A 14,850-nucleotide genomic window follows, 5' to 3' on the forward strand; every position below is an offset into this window, starting at 1 on the left:
CGCAAGTATATGATACCAACTTTTTCATTACGGTAAAATATTTCAGGGCAACTTGCGAACAAGGCTACCGTTCCTCGAAGACTACCATAACGCAAATTAGAAAGTGGACACAAATAAGAGTTAACAATGTCCAACTACTCCGGCACCTAAAGATCGAGGAAAACGGTTTTGTGCTCGCCAAATTTGTATTTGCTTGTCATCCTCACTTTTTGCACCTACAAGGCGGTTACAGAGTTCAAAAACACAACCCGGCCTAACAGATTATTCGTACACATTCGCGCTCTATTCAAAAGACTAAACAAAAGCTGTACTTGGCAGTATGCACAACGGTAATTTGAGCTCGCGGGTTTCGTCCAAGTCATTTTTTCCAGCTATGAAGGAATTGCAGAGCATTGATGTCTTGAACTGGGCAACATATGGCATTGTAATCCTTGAGAATTCACGACCTTTACAAACAATAAAGATTTCTGATGTGCACTCAGCATAACTTCGTTGTGAAATAAGCGCACATCTTTCCCATCAATGTGTTTACTCACTTCTTGTGACGTCGCGTGCGGTATTAATTTTATTTTATCCGACTGACGCTTCGCTAGCAACCCGCTGTTTTTCGCGACATTTTAAAGTACAAACTTGGACTTTATTAGCCCAAAGTAAGCCTCTCTGCTGCTGTCAAGATTCACGACTTCTTTCTTAGCAGGGCCAATATTTTAAGCGCTCTTCTCTTTGCAATCAAACGTTTCGCTAGTTTGACAAAACATACCATTAAACAAACAAGCGCTGGAGACAGGCTTGGTTAGAACAACTGATGCCCCAGGGGCAGCACGCCCAACTCTTAAATTCGAATCAGCTTTACACATGAACCAATGTGCGCATTGTAGCCTGATAAGAAAACTGAAACGTCTTTATATCTGGCAGTGGTTGCCCTCGCGTATGGAGCGTTCTTTAGTCAAGCCAAGATTGTGCCACTTTTTCAAATTATTACCTTGATGGAAAAAGGCTGAGCGGTTTTTTACAAAGTTCGGTTGTTTCAACTTAAGCTCAAGCTTGTCTGTTATTTTTCCGTACGTAGGATACTTTCGGAGATCGCTTCTCTAACAGGCCTTAAGATGTTCAAGTTAGCGAGTACCGCTGTCTCACATCATTTCTACAGATTTCGCAATTTTCGCTCCGGAAACTCCGCCGTTGAATCCCTGCTTAATCTTGTGGAGTTGGGACCAAGCCTTGTTTCAGTTTCACTCGCCCGCGTAACTTTGAACTTCAAATTCATACGTTTTATAGTTAATACCCGTTTGACGCGTTTAGATTGCCCGTGAACTCACACTTGTAAAAATTGTACTTCTAAACAACTTGATTCTAAATCTGTCACGGAAACAAAATTTCTAACAGGGACGGTAAATGCCATTGAGCGTGGATGATAAGTGTCTGGCGTTCCACGGGCCCCTTCTGTATGCCGCCAAGGTACTAAAAGTTCATGATCCGTCGAATGGTGGTGACGACGACGAAGAAATTCCACCTCATTTGAAAGACCAACAGTGCTTCTACATTCACTACCGGGGATGGAAATCTTCTTGGGATGAGTGGGTGGGCCATGACAGAATCAGAGAATATACAGAGGAAAACCTAGAGCTCAAGAAGCAGCTCGTGCAGGAAACAAAAGAAGCAAGTAACGCAAAGAAGAAGGCTGTTTCTAAACCAAAGAAAATTGAGGCCAAAAAGAAGAGGAGTGCTGCCACAGCTCTTCAAGAAGAGGCCTTGCCAACTGGGCCACGCATTACGATTCACATATCTCACACTCTAAAGTCGATTTTGGTTGATGATTGGGAGAGAATCACCAAGGATAAGAAATTAATTGAATTACCTTGCAAGTCCACAGTCGCGGAAGTACTAAACGATTATTACGAAGAAGCAAGCGCTAAAGAGATATCACCTGTCACTCAGTCACAACTCAAAGAATATTGTGACGGAATTAAGCTTTATTTCGACTGTTCACTCTCTGCTATCCTTCTCTATAGATTCGAGAGGCTTCAATATGCTAACGAGGCAGCAGATGGCCCAGCATCTTCGATATACGGAGCTATACATCTTCTGCGATTGCTTAGTAGCCTTCCTGAGCTAGTCTCCCTTACAGCTATGGATGAGCGGGGCTGCGATGTGGTTGTTCAGCAAACTGACAAGCTTTTAAAATGGCTCACCGAAAGGAAGACGCTCTTTGAGGAATCAAACTATATCAACACAAGCAGCCAGTATGAGGGTATGGCCCTAGGCATGTGACTGAAGTGTACTGTTTGCAGAGTATCAAGAAGATCCTTTTTTCTTAGGAATGTTGTATCACTGTAAACCGCTCCAATCAACTACGGCTTGCTATCAACAGCAAAATACCCACTTCTCGTCATCGACACTGTTTTGCGCTAGAGCGCCGGGGTCACAAAAATCAGAGGTAGCGTTTTTGTTGGCATTCGCACTTGTTGCTCCGGACGTCCGAAGGTAGTGGGTAGCAGCGGATATGACAAAATCAAGAGGTCCTGGGACTCGTAACATAGGCATGAGAAAAGGAAGACTCCCCTGCCTCGCTACCTGTTCTGCCGACACGCCCTTTCGAAATGGCACTGCAAAGAGGTCTTTTTACCAAAACTAAATAGATAGCATGGACTACACCCTGTTCAAATATTGTAGGGTAGAATTAATAATTTATAAAGTCCACCTTATAGCCTTCTAGTAATGTCAGGCTTCGGCTTATAGAAGCCGCGGAAGGGATCGCCCTATATGGGCCTGGATACTGCCTTTGATTTTGTTTACTCACATCGTCATTACGCAAATAAATGATCGAAAAACTTTTGACCCAATAGGAAACTCCGTTAACTTTATAATATTTAAGTGAAATTGAATGCAAACATCTAGAGCCCTTCAGAACCGATTGGGTTGTTTTTGACAAGCGAAAGTGCTCCAAGTCCATTCTTTTTTGGGAGTCGAAAAGAGACAAACTTGCCGTTAATGAGCAATGGAACTCAGCAATTCTATCACCGAAAAGAAGAACCAGCAAGTTGAGATATTCCAAAAATTTGCCACGGAATTGAAACGCGGTGATTCTGGCGATAGCAGCAAACTAGTTTTGACCTTCAATGACTTTATAGACCTGATTTCAAGTTCTCGGTCTTTGTACTCAAGATTTACAGATCACTCTTACAACTTAAACCAAATTCCTGATAAGGCGTTCGGATGCATTTTTTTTGCAGTAGATGAGAACAACAAAGGCTATTTAACATTGAACGACTGGTTTCATTTCAATAACCTATTGGAGTGCAACAATTACCATCTTATTATTCTCTATGAATTTTTCAGGAAGTTTGATGTCGCAAACCTTAAGAGGAAAGCTGCTTCAATAGAAAACTCTTCCCCTAGTGCCATCAACATAGCCAACAACCCCAGGATAAGACCTCCTAATTATGGCAGTAAGTTCCTGAGCTTCGACAGCCTTTACTTGGATCTCACCCAGTTCAAATCTACCATCAAGTTTTTGCAGGAATGTGTTGACAATGAATTTATCACCGCTAATAACCTTTTTCTGAATTGGGATGAATTTAGGTGGCTTAAATTTTACCAATCCTTCCCTTATGGTCTAAGGGAAGGTTCACATATTAACCTCAACTCACTTGTAACTATTTTACAAAATGACCTAAAGAACGAAAAACTGTTTATGGGCTTTGACAGGTTGTCACATACCAACCACAAGAACCATTCCTTGGTGTTGAACAAGAACCAACTTGTATACCTGTTGAAAGTATTTTATTCCCATAGAATTTCGGCAGATGTTTTCAACTCACTTGACCTTTCTAACACGAAAATGATAAAGTCAAACAATAATTATATCAACTACAATGTCTTCAAGGATATCTTCTATTTATTCCAGAACTTTGATTTGTTGAATCAAGTTTTTATGAGATACGCAAAGACACATAATTTCGACGATCAGGACTTAAGAGAATGCTATATCTCTAAAGAAGATTTGACACATTTTTTGAGCGTTGAGTACAATAAAGTTAACAACATCACCGAGTTCTCGCCCTCACAGATCAGTCTCTTATTTTCTATCGTTGCAAATTCGAAGAGGAACAAACTCATTGAAAAAAGTCTAAACACGCACCATGAAGACTCGACTATTGAAAGATTCATTCAAACTGATTTCTGTCATGGAATGAGCCCAAAAAACCAAGAGTTGAAAGAGTTCAACAATAATTATCGTGAAGTCATAGGAGGAATGTCTGGAGAGCTCGATACCGCTAAAAACAGGCGACAAACGACAAAAGCTGGTCTCATTGATCGAATTTTGAAGTCTAAGGAAACTGATGAAACTTGGTTGGAATTTAATTTGACAATGGAAGACTTTATGAAAATCTTGAATCCAAACTATTTGAATGATCTTGTACATCAGATGGAAATACGCCGCATACAATCTGAATCTTTGTACACTAACTTTTATTTCTTTCCAATATTCGATTCGATTTACAACTTTTTGTTGGGGTCTGTCGCAGGGTGTATTGGAGCCACTGCTGTTTACCCTATCGACTTAGTTAAAACAAGGATGCAAGCTCAGAGAAACTTTTCTCAGTACAAAAATTCAATTGATTGCTTCGTCAAGATTTTCTCTAGGGAAGGTGTGCGAGGAATTTACTCTGGACTGGGCCCACAATTAGTCGGAGTAGCCCCAGAGAAAGCCATCAAGTTGACCGTGAATGACTACGTTCGTAAAATGTTGATGGACAGCAATAACCATTTAACTTTACCACTGGAAATTTTATCTGGGGCATCGGCAGGTGCTTGTCAAGTCATATTCACTAATCCCTTGGAAATTGTTAAAATTAGACTGCAGGTTCGGTCAGAATACGCCGAAAGTATATCAAGATCACAGGTTAACGCTTTTGGAATTGTAAAGTCGCTTGGGTTGAGAGGCCTTTACCGAGGTATAGGCGCTTGTCTCATGAGAGACGTTCCATTCTCAGCAATCTACTTTCCCACGTATGCGCATTTGAAGAAAGATATTTTCAACTATGATCCGCAAGACAAAAACGGAAGGACAAGGTTACGTACCTGGGAGCTTCTTACGGCTGGTGGGCTGGCTGGAATGCCTGCTGCCTATCTAACAACGCCGTTTGACGTAATAAAGACGAGGCTTCAAATAGACCCAAGAAAAGGGGAAACTAAGTATAATGGCATATGGCACGCGGCTAAGACTATTTTAAAAGAAGAGCGATTCAAGAGCTTTTTCAAAGGTGGTGGTGCGCGTGTCTTAAGGAGCTCACCTCAATTTGGTTTCACCTTGGCTGCATACGAGATATTTCAAAATCTATTTCCTCTCAAGCACTCGGAGGTTAATAACACGAAACAGGACGACGACACACCAATAGTAACTGGAATGTTTTCCAGTTTTCTAGAGAGTTTAAAAAAGTCCTCCAACCAGAATGTCGAAATAACTGAATTTTTTGGACCCTCTGTTGACCCATACAGCTCAAACTACCTTAACTATTACTATAAAAGCTGTCAAGTGGCCAAGTTATTTATTGATTTGGATTACAACTTCGCTAAATTTGATTTTGGCGTGTATTCCAAGTTTCACAAATTTGTCAAAGATGCCGAATCGCCTTCAAAGTGACACCATCTTTTCACTGCATTACACATTATTTATTTATTTATTTTATTGAAATAAATCCATAATTAGTCTTCACTTTTGTGCTTGTTGCACAATTGCCAACTAGGCCCATATCACGCTCATTCACGGGAAAATATATCAAGCGTACTCTGGTTCCATTGGAAGTCCTCTGAATTGACAGCCTCATTGAGCGAGGGGTTCCGAAACAAGAAAAGCCGCTCGTCAGGCCGCAAGTCACTCCTTACTGCCTCAAGAAATCTAGCTTTTGTTTTATTGTATAAGATCTCTCGCGATTTCATACGGTCTATTAGACTTTCTTGTGTATTTGGGAAATCAAGTCTACCAAAGCCTGGCGGTGAGTCAGATCTTTGACGAAGGTTATCAAATTGGACTTCACCCTCAAAGGCTTTGTCGGCTTCCCTTAAGCTCTCTTCAACCATCTCGAATCCTCGATCGGGATGCAAGACTAACTTTTGGTTTGAAATCGGTTGCCCTACCGCTGAACGGAATTTGGAAACTTTAGCACTTTCATAATTACTATGAATTTTACGTGAACTAGCCGAAGTCTCGTTAGCCATAAAATCTTCAAATATCCAAGGCTTTTTGGTGGCAGGGTTTGTGTTGAAATCAAGCTTAGAAGCTTCTCCTCGCTGTTTTTTAGACCCAGAGAAATTTGCATCTGAGTTTTCAGTTTCAGACCATTCGATTTCGCCTTCTGAGTCGCTGATGACTGCAAGCGGGCGCTTAATTGGACTGAATTTTTGCAGGGTGGCATTGGGCTGATCAGTAGCTTTCAAAGGAGAGCTGAAATCTATCTCTTTGACTTGCATGTCCAATGTTCCTGGAATTGAGACCTCATCCAAGGGCCCTATTTGGCTAGATTTCGCTTCCGAAGTCGCTTTTTCATCATCTCCCTTGTCGAGTGACTTTCGCGTAAAATTCTTTAAGCTAAATTCATCGCTTCTTTCGTTTTCATACTTCAGTTCGGGCTGATTCTGGCCCAATTGTTGGTGGCCCCCAATTTTGGCTCTTTGAGTTTCAGTTTTAGTCGCGGTGTCAGCCGCCTGATTTTGTTGGCCTGATACTCGTCTTTGGATCTCTTTTGCAAGGTCAACTTGCAGCTTTAGAAGTTGACTGAGGTCCCAACCTTCAATGATTGTTTTAAATAGTTCTGTCTCATTAGGTGAATCACGAGTCGTTGCTTCCATCAGACAGGCTTCATGCTATTGTTTTGATTTTTTAACACTAGTCGCTTGGAGTCAATATTAAGGTTCAATATATTCTATAATGTTACGTTTGAAAACTAACATCTGAGCGATGCACTAAAGCAGAAGATGTCACTCAACGAATACCTCCGTAAGAATTATGGGTCAAACAAGGCCAAAAAAGAGAAGAAACAAAAATCAAAGCCTACAAGCAACTCAAGTCTGAAAATACTAGACTCATCTAGCGATGTGATGTTTGATAATAGCACAGGAGCTATCAATCAAAGGAGCGCGGATGCGTCCACTCAAACCCAAAAAAAGAACCTTTGGAAGAACTTGAGCACTAACGAAGTGGTTGCTCGAAACCCTAACGCGGAGATGCCCTCTCCTGATGTCACTCAGGAAGCTCCTAAGATGTCTTCAGGCGCCTTGGCAGGACTGCAGACAGCTGCCGCAGTGGAAGAGCAAATAGCCGCACAAGAGTTAAAACAAAAGAAGGAAGCGGGACTGTCTCGAGAAAACAAGCATACCATTCATAGAGACAGTAAAGGTCGGCGAATCGAAAACTACGAGAACTTTGTATCTTCAAAAAAGCGCGATCAGGAGCTGGAAGATCAACGGCGACAGCGTGAAATTAGAGAACTGAATATGGGCGAGGTTCAGAAACATGCGCTTCAAAGAAACCCTACCGAAGACGCGGAAAAGAGAGATATGGATTTTATGGATCCCCTTGATGCATTCGAGATGAAAAATCCTAAGCTTGTGACACGGAGGTCACTTCTGGGGCGTAAACTGTACGACAAAATAAGTCCAGAAAATAGATTTGGTATCGAGCCTGGCTGGAGGTGGGACGGAGTCGACAGATCCAATGGGTTTGAGCGTAAATGGTTTGCAAAGCAGCTAGAGCTCAACGAAAAAAAGGCATATGCACAAAGCCTAGGAGACACTTGAGTGTTGCGCGGTAACCCTGACACAGGGCACCAGCGATAAACTAATTTGAATTAACTACATACCAGCATTTTCAATACAAACAGAAAGAAACTATCGATTTTATTGCTCAGCAGCAATTACGCCACTTCTATCACTCCCTCTTCCTCTGAAGGAGCCTCTTCCTCTACCGCTGCCTCTGCCTCTACCTCTGCCTCTGCCAGAACCTCTTCCACGACCAGAATAGCCGCGGCCCCTAGAAGGCAAACCATGGCCATTATGGTCTGCAGGCTCAAAGTTCTCTCCGTTAGGAGCAGCAAAATTCATTTCCGGAGAAGCGCCATCCCTCTTTTTGAGCAATTCAGCTACTTGCTGGGTCCCAAGTGCGTTGACTGGTATCTGTTGACCTTGGCCGTTCATAACCGGAGACATGATAGGAATGCCGGCCTGAGGTGGCATTGGGTAATAACCTGGAGGTGCGAAATTTCCGACGAACTGCGGAGGAACAGCCCCAGAAGCATGGGCATTGTAAGGAAGCCCGTGTGGGAACTGTTGAGGTGGGGCAGCAGTACCCGGCCCTGAAAATTGATTGAAAACTGCATTGTAAATGTTATTGGCAATGACTCTATCATCCTGAGAGCCAACCTGAGGGTTGACCTTATTGGCATCCCTGCCCTGGCTGGTATTAGTATCGCTATTCTCTTTGTTACCAGAACTAGGCTCCTTCTTCTGGATGTGAGTGAGCAGTTCGTGCGCCTGCTTTTTCTTCAAGTCTTCTGTAGGCGGTGTAGCCGACTTGGCATGTCCGCCCTTTTCGGAATTTTTCTTGGGAGCTTTGCCATTGTTTTTACCTGTTTCTTTAGCGCTTTTAGAGGCCTTTGAATGATAGATGAATTGCCTGTTGCTCAGATTTAGAAGGAAGGATGAATCAAGTCCTAGTCCTCTTTTCGTTCTAAGTCTCCCGCCAAAATTGTTACCAGCTACAATTTCGTGGTCGAAAAGAACCTGGATCGAAAGCTTGGGGCCTATTGTCGTGTAGCCCACGACAGTTCCCTTTGAAAATAATGGAACCTTTCCTGAATCTTGGATGTAGATAACCCTATCTCCCAAATCAAACTTTTGGGTACGCAAAAGGGAGAACGATTCTTTTGGATCTAGCACGGCCTCCCGAGGAACTTTGGCGAGTTGCTTCTTGCTAACATCTACAGGGTTTGTAACGTATTTCTCAATTGCATCCTCAACAGCAATCATAGAAGCTTTCGTCAAAGAATCACTTTCTAAAGAGACAGTAACAAAGTTTTGTCTAACGTTTTTGAGCCAAGAGGATACATCGTCAATCAATTTTCTCAAATCGTTAGCATCGACTCCTGGGTAAAGCTTACTGATGCTTGGCACGTCTCTTCCAGCATCCGAAAGTTTGCTGAAGAGGTCTGGGAAGTTCCTTTTGTACTCGGACAACAGGGCAACTGTCATGTCTGAGTACTCCCAGCCTCTAACATTCCGCCTGGCGTACCCCAACACCTTCTCGTGGCGTGACTCAAATTTGATCTTCAGACCAAAGTCTACTGACTTATCCTTTAGCCCACTGACCAAAAATTTCGAAGTTATTCTTGACAAGAACAGGGGGTGAATTTGAAGCTTTTTGGCAACAACGAAAGAAGGGTAGTAGCGAATCATTTTCTCGTCTAGTTTTGCCCTCACTTTCCCAACGTTGGGCTCTGACTTGGTAACACTCTTTTCGACAGTCAGCTTTAGCCTTGTGGGGCTACTGTAGCCGTCAATAGTGGCCTTCCCACCATAAGCATAGTCACCCAAGAAGATTACGTCCGATCCTTGAGGGAACTCCTCGTCAATTGGCAATGGTGGTCTTTCCATAAATCTTTCATCTTTGTTCTCGACATCTTCGACGACCAACTGCAATGGGTAGTACTCCTCAACCGGAGAGAAAGTCTTGGTATAGGCGCCTTCGATAGTTCTGGTCAATCCATTCACTGGGACAACCTTGACAATAGCACGAATGTTGTCGAGAATGACACCCCTGTTGATAGAGTAGGTTCTCATCATGCTTGACTTTTGTGAGTTGAAAAGCTTTCTTTCGGCCTCTTCTGTTTGCTTTTGTGATATCTTAATATGATGAATGCCTCTCGCGTCAGTATACTCTGAAGCTTCGAAAGTAGTTTTTCCGTCAGTGATAGAGAGAAGTTTTGACTCCCTCAAGTTAGGCCATCTCGTGTAGATGACTTTACCTAGATGTGTCTTGGCGACTTCATCTAAAGTCAAGTTTCCTGCTTTGTATGCGTCTCGAATACTCAAAAGCATTGATTGTTGTCTTGAAGGTTGCTGAAATATCATGCACCCGTTGTAATCTAACTTATTGTCAAAAGCAAGTGTTTTCAAAGTGGGGAAGCCTGCTAAAGCCTCGACACCCAACTTTGCGCCTGTTGGAAGGCCAAATAAAAAGTCTAGCCCTTCCATAGAATCAGGGACAAACTCGCGCTCTGTACAGTGGTTGTGCTCAATATCGGAAAAGATACCACTCAGTGGCGACTTGTAGACATCGTCGACTTGAGGGTTAAAAACAAAAGCAAGATCAGTGCCAAAACTGTTTCTTCTCTTCTCTTCTGGGGTCAGCTTTTCGTCATAAGGAGCCATTGCTTCTATAAGCCTATTTTCGTCAACAAATGAAAGTTTTACAACCGCTTCCCAATCAGCAGTTTTACCGTTTTTATCTAACTCAACTTCGCTGGGGTAAAAGTCCGCAATTGGCGATTTTGGATCATACATCAGAGGCCTGTACACAGTTGGTATCAGGTTCTTGGATCTCTCAGGCAATACTGCCATCAGCTGCTGGAAAGGTCTGAATGGCTTTCCGAGGTTGAACTTGATACTCTGGTTCAATCCCTTGTACACGTCGGAAATACGTGGCGCGTAGTGGTATTTGTAGTACCATGACCATGATTGACAACCCCTATAATAATAGAACAATACCCATTGAAGACCTTCAACGTAAGTCTCGGTAAGTTCCCGGAGCTTGTCTTCATCATAGTAACTAAATCCCAACTTTTCTCTATAATATTGGTCTCTCCACTTCTCGAACCTCTCATTATAAATTTTTTGCTCCTCCTCTAGCTCTTCACTATCTTCAACAAGAATGGCCTGTTCATACTTCTTGATGGATTTCCTAAGCGACATAATACGCTGGTCGCGTTCTTCTTGAGATTCATGTGGATTTATACCGTCAACATCAAGCTGTAAAAAGTAATTGTCCTTTGATTGAGAGTGAGCCACAAACAGACCCAAGTCGAATGCCACCTCTTTCAAGAAAGAGAGGTTCTCTTTTATTATCTCATCACCAAGGGTAAGAGTAGGAATTTGATCCTCACTGATGTTATTGACATCCAAAGGGTGAGAAGCTGTCTTTAATAACCAAGGTTTGATCATTCCAACAATTTTCTTTTGTTGTTTAAGAAGCAGTTTTTTGCCCACTCTCGCCCTCTTTCTTTCACCTTCCAGAGATATGTTTTCGAGTTGCTTGTTGAACCATTCAACATCAATGTCCTCTCTTTCGAAATTCATCATTTCAAATTCAGAGAGGTATTGCAGCCAAACTTGGAATCTGCTTAAGTTAATTGTCCCTTGTTCGTTTATGTAGCCGTCTGTGTGCTTCAAGGCTTCTTTGAAAGTTTGCAAAAGAACAGGGAAAGCACCTTTGTTCAAATGCAAGTCTGGCAAATTGGGCAGGAAATCGTTACCAATCACGAACATAACCAGAATGAAATCATCCAAAATTCTCTCGAAATCATACTCAAACTGTAAGTCATCGGCGATTTCTCTAAATTCGAGTTCCAAGTATTCTCTCAACATTGAAATGTGAAGAAGGTAAAAATTTTGGTACTCTAAAGGCGCAGCCTTTTGACGTCTACCGAAAGTTACTTCTTCTCTTAGTAATGCGAAGTGGGGGTCGTGCGTTGAGAGACCCAACATTATCAAATCCGCATCTAAACCGTAGATGCAATGTCTAGTGTTTGCATTGTAGTCGGGTTGCGCTCTCATTCTTCTGATGTACTCCATTATCTTATGCTCACCCTCACCAGGTACCTCGTGGCCTGAAAGGATGATACTAGTGGAACTCCATGCAGAATCGTTTGATATTTTGTCATGGATGAAATATTTTAGGTTCTCCGTTAATTTTGCCATGAACTCTGTCCCCGGCGTGATGGAATTCGAATCAAAAGGTTCCCCCTTAGGTATTTCTTCCCCATCGCGGATAGCTTTCTCGAGTGCTTTTTCGGCATCCATAGCCGTCCTGAAACGACGAGCCCTTTGCTGGTTCATTTTTGCCCTAGGCGCAACACCATCAATAGCCATGTAGAACGTCTGTTTGGGGCCAATGGTGTGAAATAGATGGTCGATGTATGCAAAGATCTTTGAAAACACCTCCTCCTCCGACATCCGCTTCTTTACGTCGTCGTCATTGGCGTGAGTACAAGTATGCAGGATGGAATTCATATCGAGATACAGGTTGTCAAACTCTGGAATTTGGGTCCCATCAATCAATTGAGAAATCATAGGCCATCTCTCAGAGATGTACCTAAAAAATTTTGGAATACCCATCTTTATTGAATATTAGAACAGTTTCGGAGCACAAAAACAGTGGAAGTCCTGGAGATTCTCGGAATTATCTAGGTCTTTGTTTGCAAATGCGCGGTTATCCAGTATATGGAAATTTACGCGAATACGGGGGTGGTGGCAAACTCTAGTGAAAACTTCAAAATTTAGTCCTCTTTGCCTGCAGAGAACAAATATAGAAACGATGTGCTGTTGTAGGTAGCAATAACAGCAAAAAAGTGCTTCCGAATTGAGCAGTCGAGTGGTTCTGTTCCGCTCTTATTTTCTGGTTGCAGCTGGTAAGATTAGAGAGTCTATTAGCTTCACATTGACTTGAGTTTATTATTTAAGAAAAGTGTTGATGTCATGACACACGTTTCAAAAATTTTCCTGGTGAAGATCTTCTGCTAATGTCAACAGGCCAATAAATGCTAGATATGACGCGATACAGCTTCTTCCTGTGAAACAAAAAGAGACTCAAAATGTTCAATTTTGGCAGAGCCGCCTCCGCATCTGCCGCTAATACATCTGGTAGTGGTGGCATGTTTGGTCAGTCATCGAACGCCGCTCCAGGCGGCGGTCTTTTTGGTAATTCTAACAACACTCAGCAGCAAGGAATAAGTGGCTTTGGCCAGAACAATACTACACAAAGCTCAAGCGGTGGACTTTTTGGCCAGAATAACCAACAGCAACAAACTGGAGGGTTATTTGGCCAGAACAAACCAGCCACAGGCGGCTTGTTCGGCCAAAGCAATCAACCTACGCAACAACAGGGCCAAACTGGCGGGGGGTTGTTTGGGCAGCCAAACCAACAGCAGCAGCAGCAGCAACAGCAGCCTGGTGGACTGTTCGGCCAAAACTCACAGCCTCAGCAGTCAGGCGGTGGTCTCTTTGGCCAGTCAGGTCAGCAGTCGCAACAAACTGGTGGTGGTCTCTTTGGCGGCTCCAGCTCGGCCACCACCGGGACGTCGAACGGGCTCTTTGGGCAAGCAGGCTCTTCGAATACCTCTAACTTTGGAAGCAATACCAACCCTACCCAGGGCAGAGGTGGCCTTTTTGGACAAAATCAGAACACATCCGCGGGCGCTTCGGGAGGGTTGTTTGGAAACAAACCAGCGGCACCAGGCGGGCTATTTGGTAGCAACAATGCGGGCTCAAACACCAACGGAGCTTCTTCATTTGGCAACAACTCTGCATCGAATACGACGGGTGGTCTATTTGGCAACAAGCCAGCCGGCTCTACATCTCTCTTTGGGAACAACACGAACAACAAAACGGGGCTCTTTGGGAATAACAACTCTACTAACCCTTCAGGGAGCTTATTCGGAAACAAGCCTGCGACATCATCGCTCTTTGGCGGTAACAACAACGGGCCCTCAGGCTTGTTTGGAAACCAGCAACCTCAACCACAATTGCAGTCCCAGCCTGCTCTACAATCATTGTCACAGCTACCACTGACGCCGATGACTCGCGTCGTCGACCTGCCGCCGCAAATCCGTCAAGAGATTGAGCAGCTAGACCAATACATTCAAAGGCAAGTGGCAATTTCACAACATCTAAAAGCGGACACTGAAGATCATACAGGGCTTATTCAGTCTATTCCCCGTGACATTAAATATCTGCAGACGACACACTCATTGACTCATCAGTCGCTGGCGCACGATTTGCGCAAGATTACGGGTATTAAGGAGATCACTGATCAGAACATAGCAGACTCACAAACATTTTCAATCATTCTGCAACAGCTCATAACGCCTGGTAACAAAATATCATCGCTTGAGCTGGATAAGTTTTTCCAGGAGAAAATTCAACTATACAAATCGAGACTGGATGAGTACTTTTATGTCCTCTCCGACATCGAAAGCGCAGTCCATGGCATTGAAAGGGATATGCTGGGTGTAACATCTACGGACGGAAGCCAAGATACTAGCAAAGACAATACAAGCTGGAAAACAGGTATCAACGCCATTGTGTCCACCGTGCTGGAAGAATTTGAGCTTTTCATGGACATGGCAGAAAGGATAGCCGAACTGCATCAAAAGGTGAAGGAGGTCACTGGCAATTACAAGAACACCCTAATAAAAGCCTAAGATTGCCTCCTATTATAACTCAAATGCTAACCGAGATAATTAAAAGGCTCCGACAAGGCCCATGAATGGGTTTAACCACAACTGCCAAAATGCAAATCATGTTTCTGCATCAAACAATACAAGCCAAAATGCTTGCCAGCCTGTAAATGGCTACAGTACTTGTCATCGGACGCTCGCCTAAAATACATCATCTGAGTAACTTGACCTTGTGGGCGTACTATAGCGAATGCACTCAACTCCGATTTCCGCGCAACTTTAAATGGGGACCTCATCAGAGTGCTACAATAGCGGAAGCTGCCTTTTCGTCTTGGCTCGCGTTGCCAATAACTGCTCTGTCGCAGATGTATTTCTATACGAAAGGCATCGCTGGGGTCTA

General features: G+C 43.2%; 6 protein-coding genes across 6 annotated transcripts; 4 read left to right on the plus strand and 2 right to left on the minus strand.

Annotated features, from left to right (window-relative positions):
* Window positions 1-1,395: 1,395 nt before the first annotated feature.
* EAF3 (Eaf3p) lies at window positions 1,396-2,271 on the plus strand (the record flags this gene model as incomplete). The annotated part of the gene is made up of 1 exon (XM_002553737.1): window positions 1,396-2,271. One exon carries the CDS (start codon window positions 1,396-1,398, stop codon window positions 2,269-2,271), a length of 876 nt encoding a protein of 291 aa, XP_002553783.1.
* Window positions 2,272-2,998: 727 nt separating this feature from the next.
* Window positions 2,999-5,647, plus strand: AGC1 (citrin; the record flags this gene model as incomplete). Its single annotated transcript, XM_002553738.1, has 1 exon — window positions 2,999-5,647. The coding sequence occupies one exon, from the start codon at window positions 2,999-3,001 to the stop codon at window positions 5,645-5,647; it is 2,649 nt and encodes an 882-aa protein (XP_002553784.1).
* A 116-nt stretch (window positions 5,648-5,763) lies between these two features.
* SAE2 (ssDNA endodeoxyribonuclease SAE2) lies at window positions 5,764-6,852 on the minus strand (the record flags this gene model as incomplete). The annotated part of the gene is made up of 1 exon (XM_002553739.1): window positions 5,764-6,852. The coding sequence occupies one exon, from the start codon at window positions 6,850-6,852 to the stop codon at window positions 5,764-5,766; it is 1,089 nt and encodes a 362-aa protein (XP_002553785.1).
* A 126-nt stretch (window positions 6,853-6,978) lies between these two features.
* BUD13 (Bud13p) lies at window positions 6,979-7,800 on the plus strand (the record flags this gene model as incomplete). Its single annotated transcript, XM_002553740.1, has 1 exon — window positions 6,979-7,800. One exon carries the CDS (start codon window positions 6,979-6,981, stop codon window positions 7,798-7,800), a length of 822 nt encoding a protein of 273 aa, XP_002553786.1.
* Window positions 7,801-7,899: 99 nt separating this feature from the next.
* On the minus strand, window positions 7,900-12,390 carry XRN1 (chromatin-binding exonuclease XRN1; the record flags this gene model as incomplete). Its single annotated transcript, XM_002553741.1, has 1 exon — window positions 7,900-12,390. The coding sequence occupies one exon, from the start codon at window positions 12,388-12,390 to the stop codon at window positions 7,900-7,902; it is 4,491 nt and encodes a 1,496-aa protein (XP_002553787.1).
* Window positions 12,391-12,866: 476 nt separating this feature from the next.
* On the plus strand, window positions 12,867-14,474 carry NUP49 (FG-nucleoporin NUP49; the record flags this gene model as incomplete). The annotated part of the gene is made up of 1 exon (XM_002553742.1): window positions 12,867-14,474. The coding sequence occupies one exon, from the start codon at window positions 12,867-12,869 to the stop codon at window positions 14,472-14,474; it is 1,608 nt and encodes a 535-aa protein (XP_002553788.1).
* Between the last annotated feature and the right edge of the window lie 376 nt (window positions 14,475-14,850).

The sequence above is a fragment of the Lachancea thermotolerans genome, assembly GCF_000142805.1.
Source record: "Lachancea thermotolerans CBS 6340 chromosome E complete sequence".
In the NCBI taxonomy this organism is placed as follows: domain Eukaryota; kingdom Fungi; phylum Ascomycota; class Saccharomycetes; order Saccharomycetales; family Saccharomycetaceae; genus Lachancea; species Lachancea thermotolerans.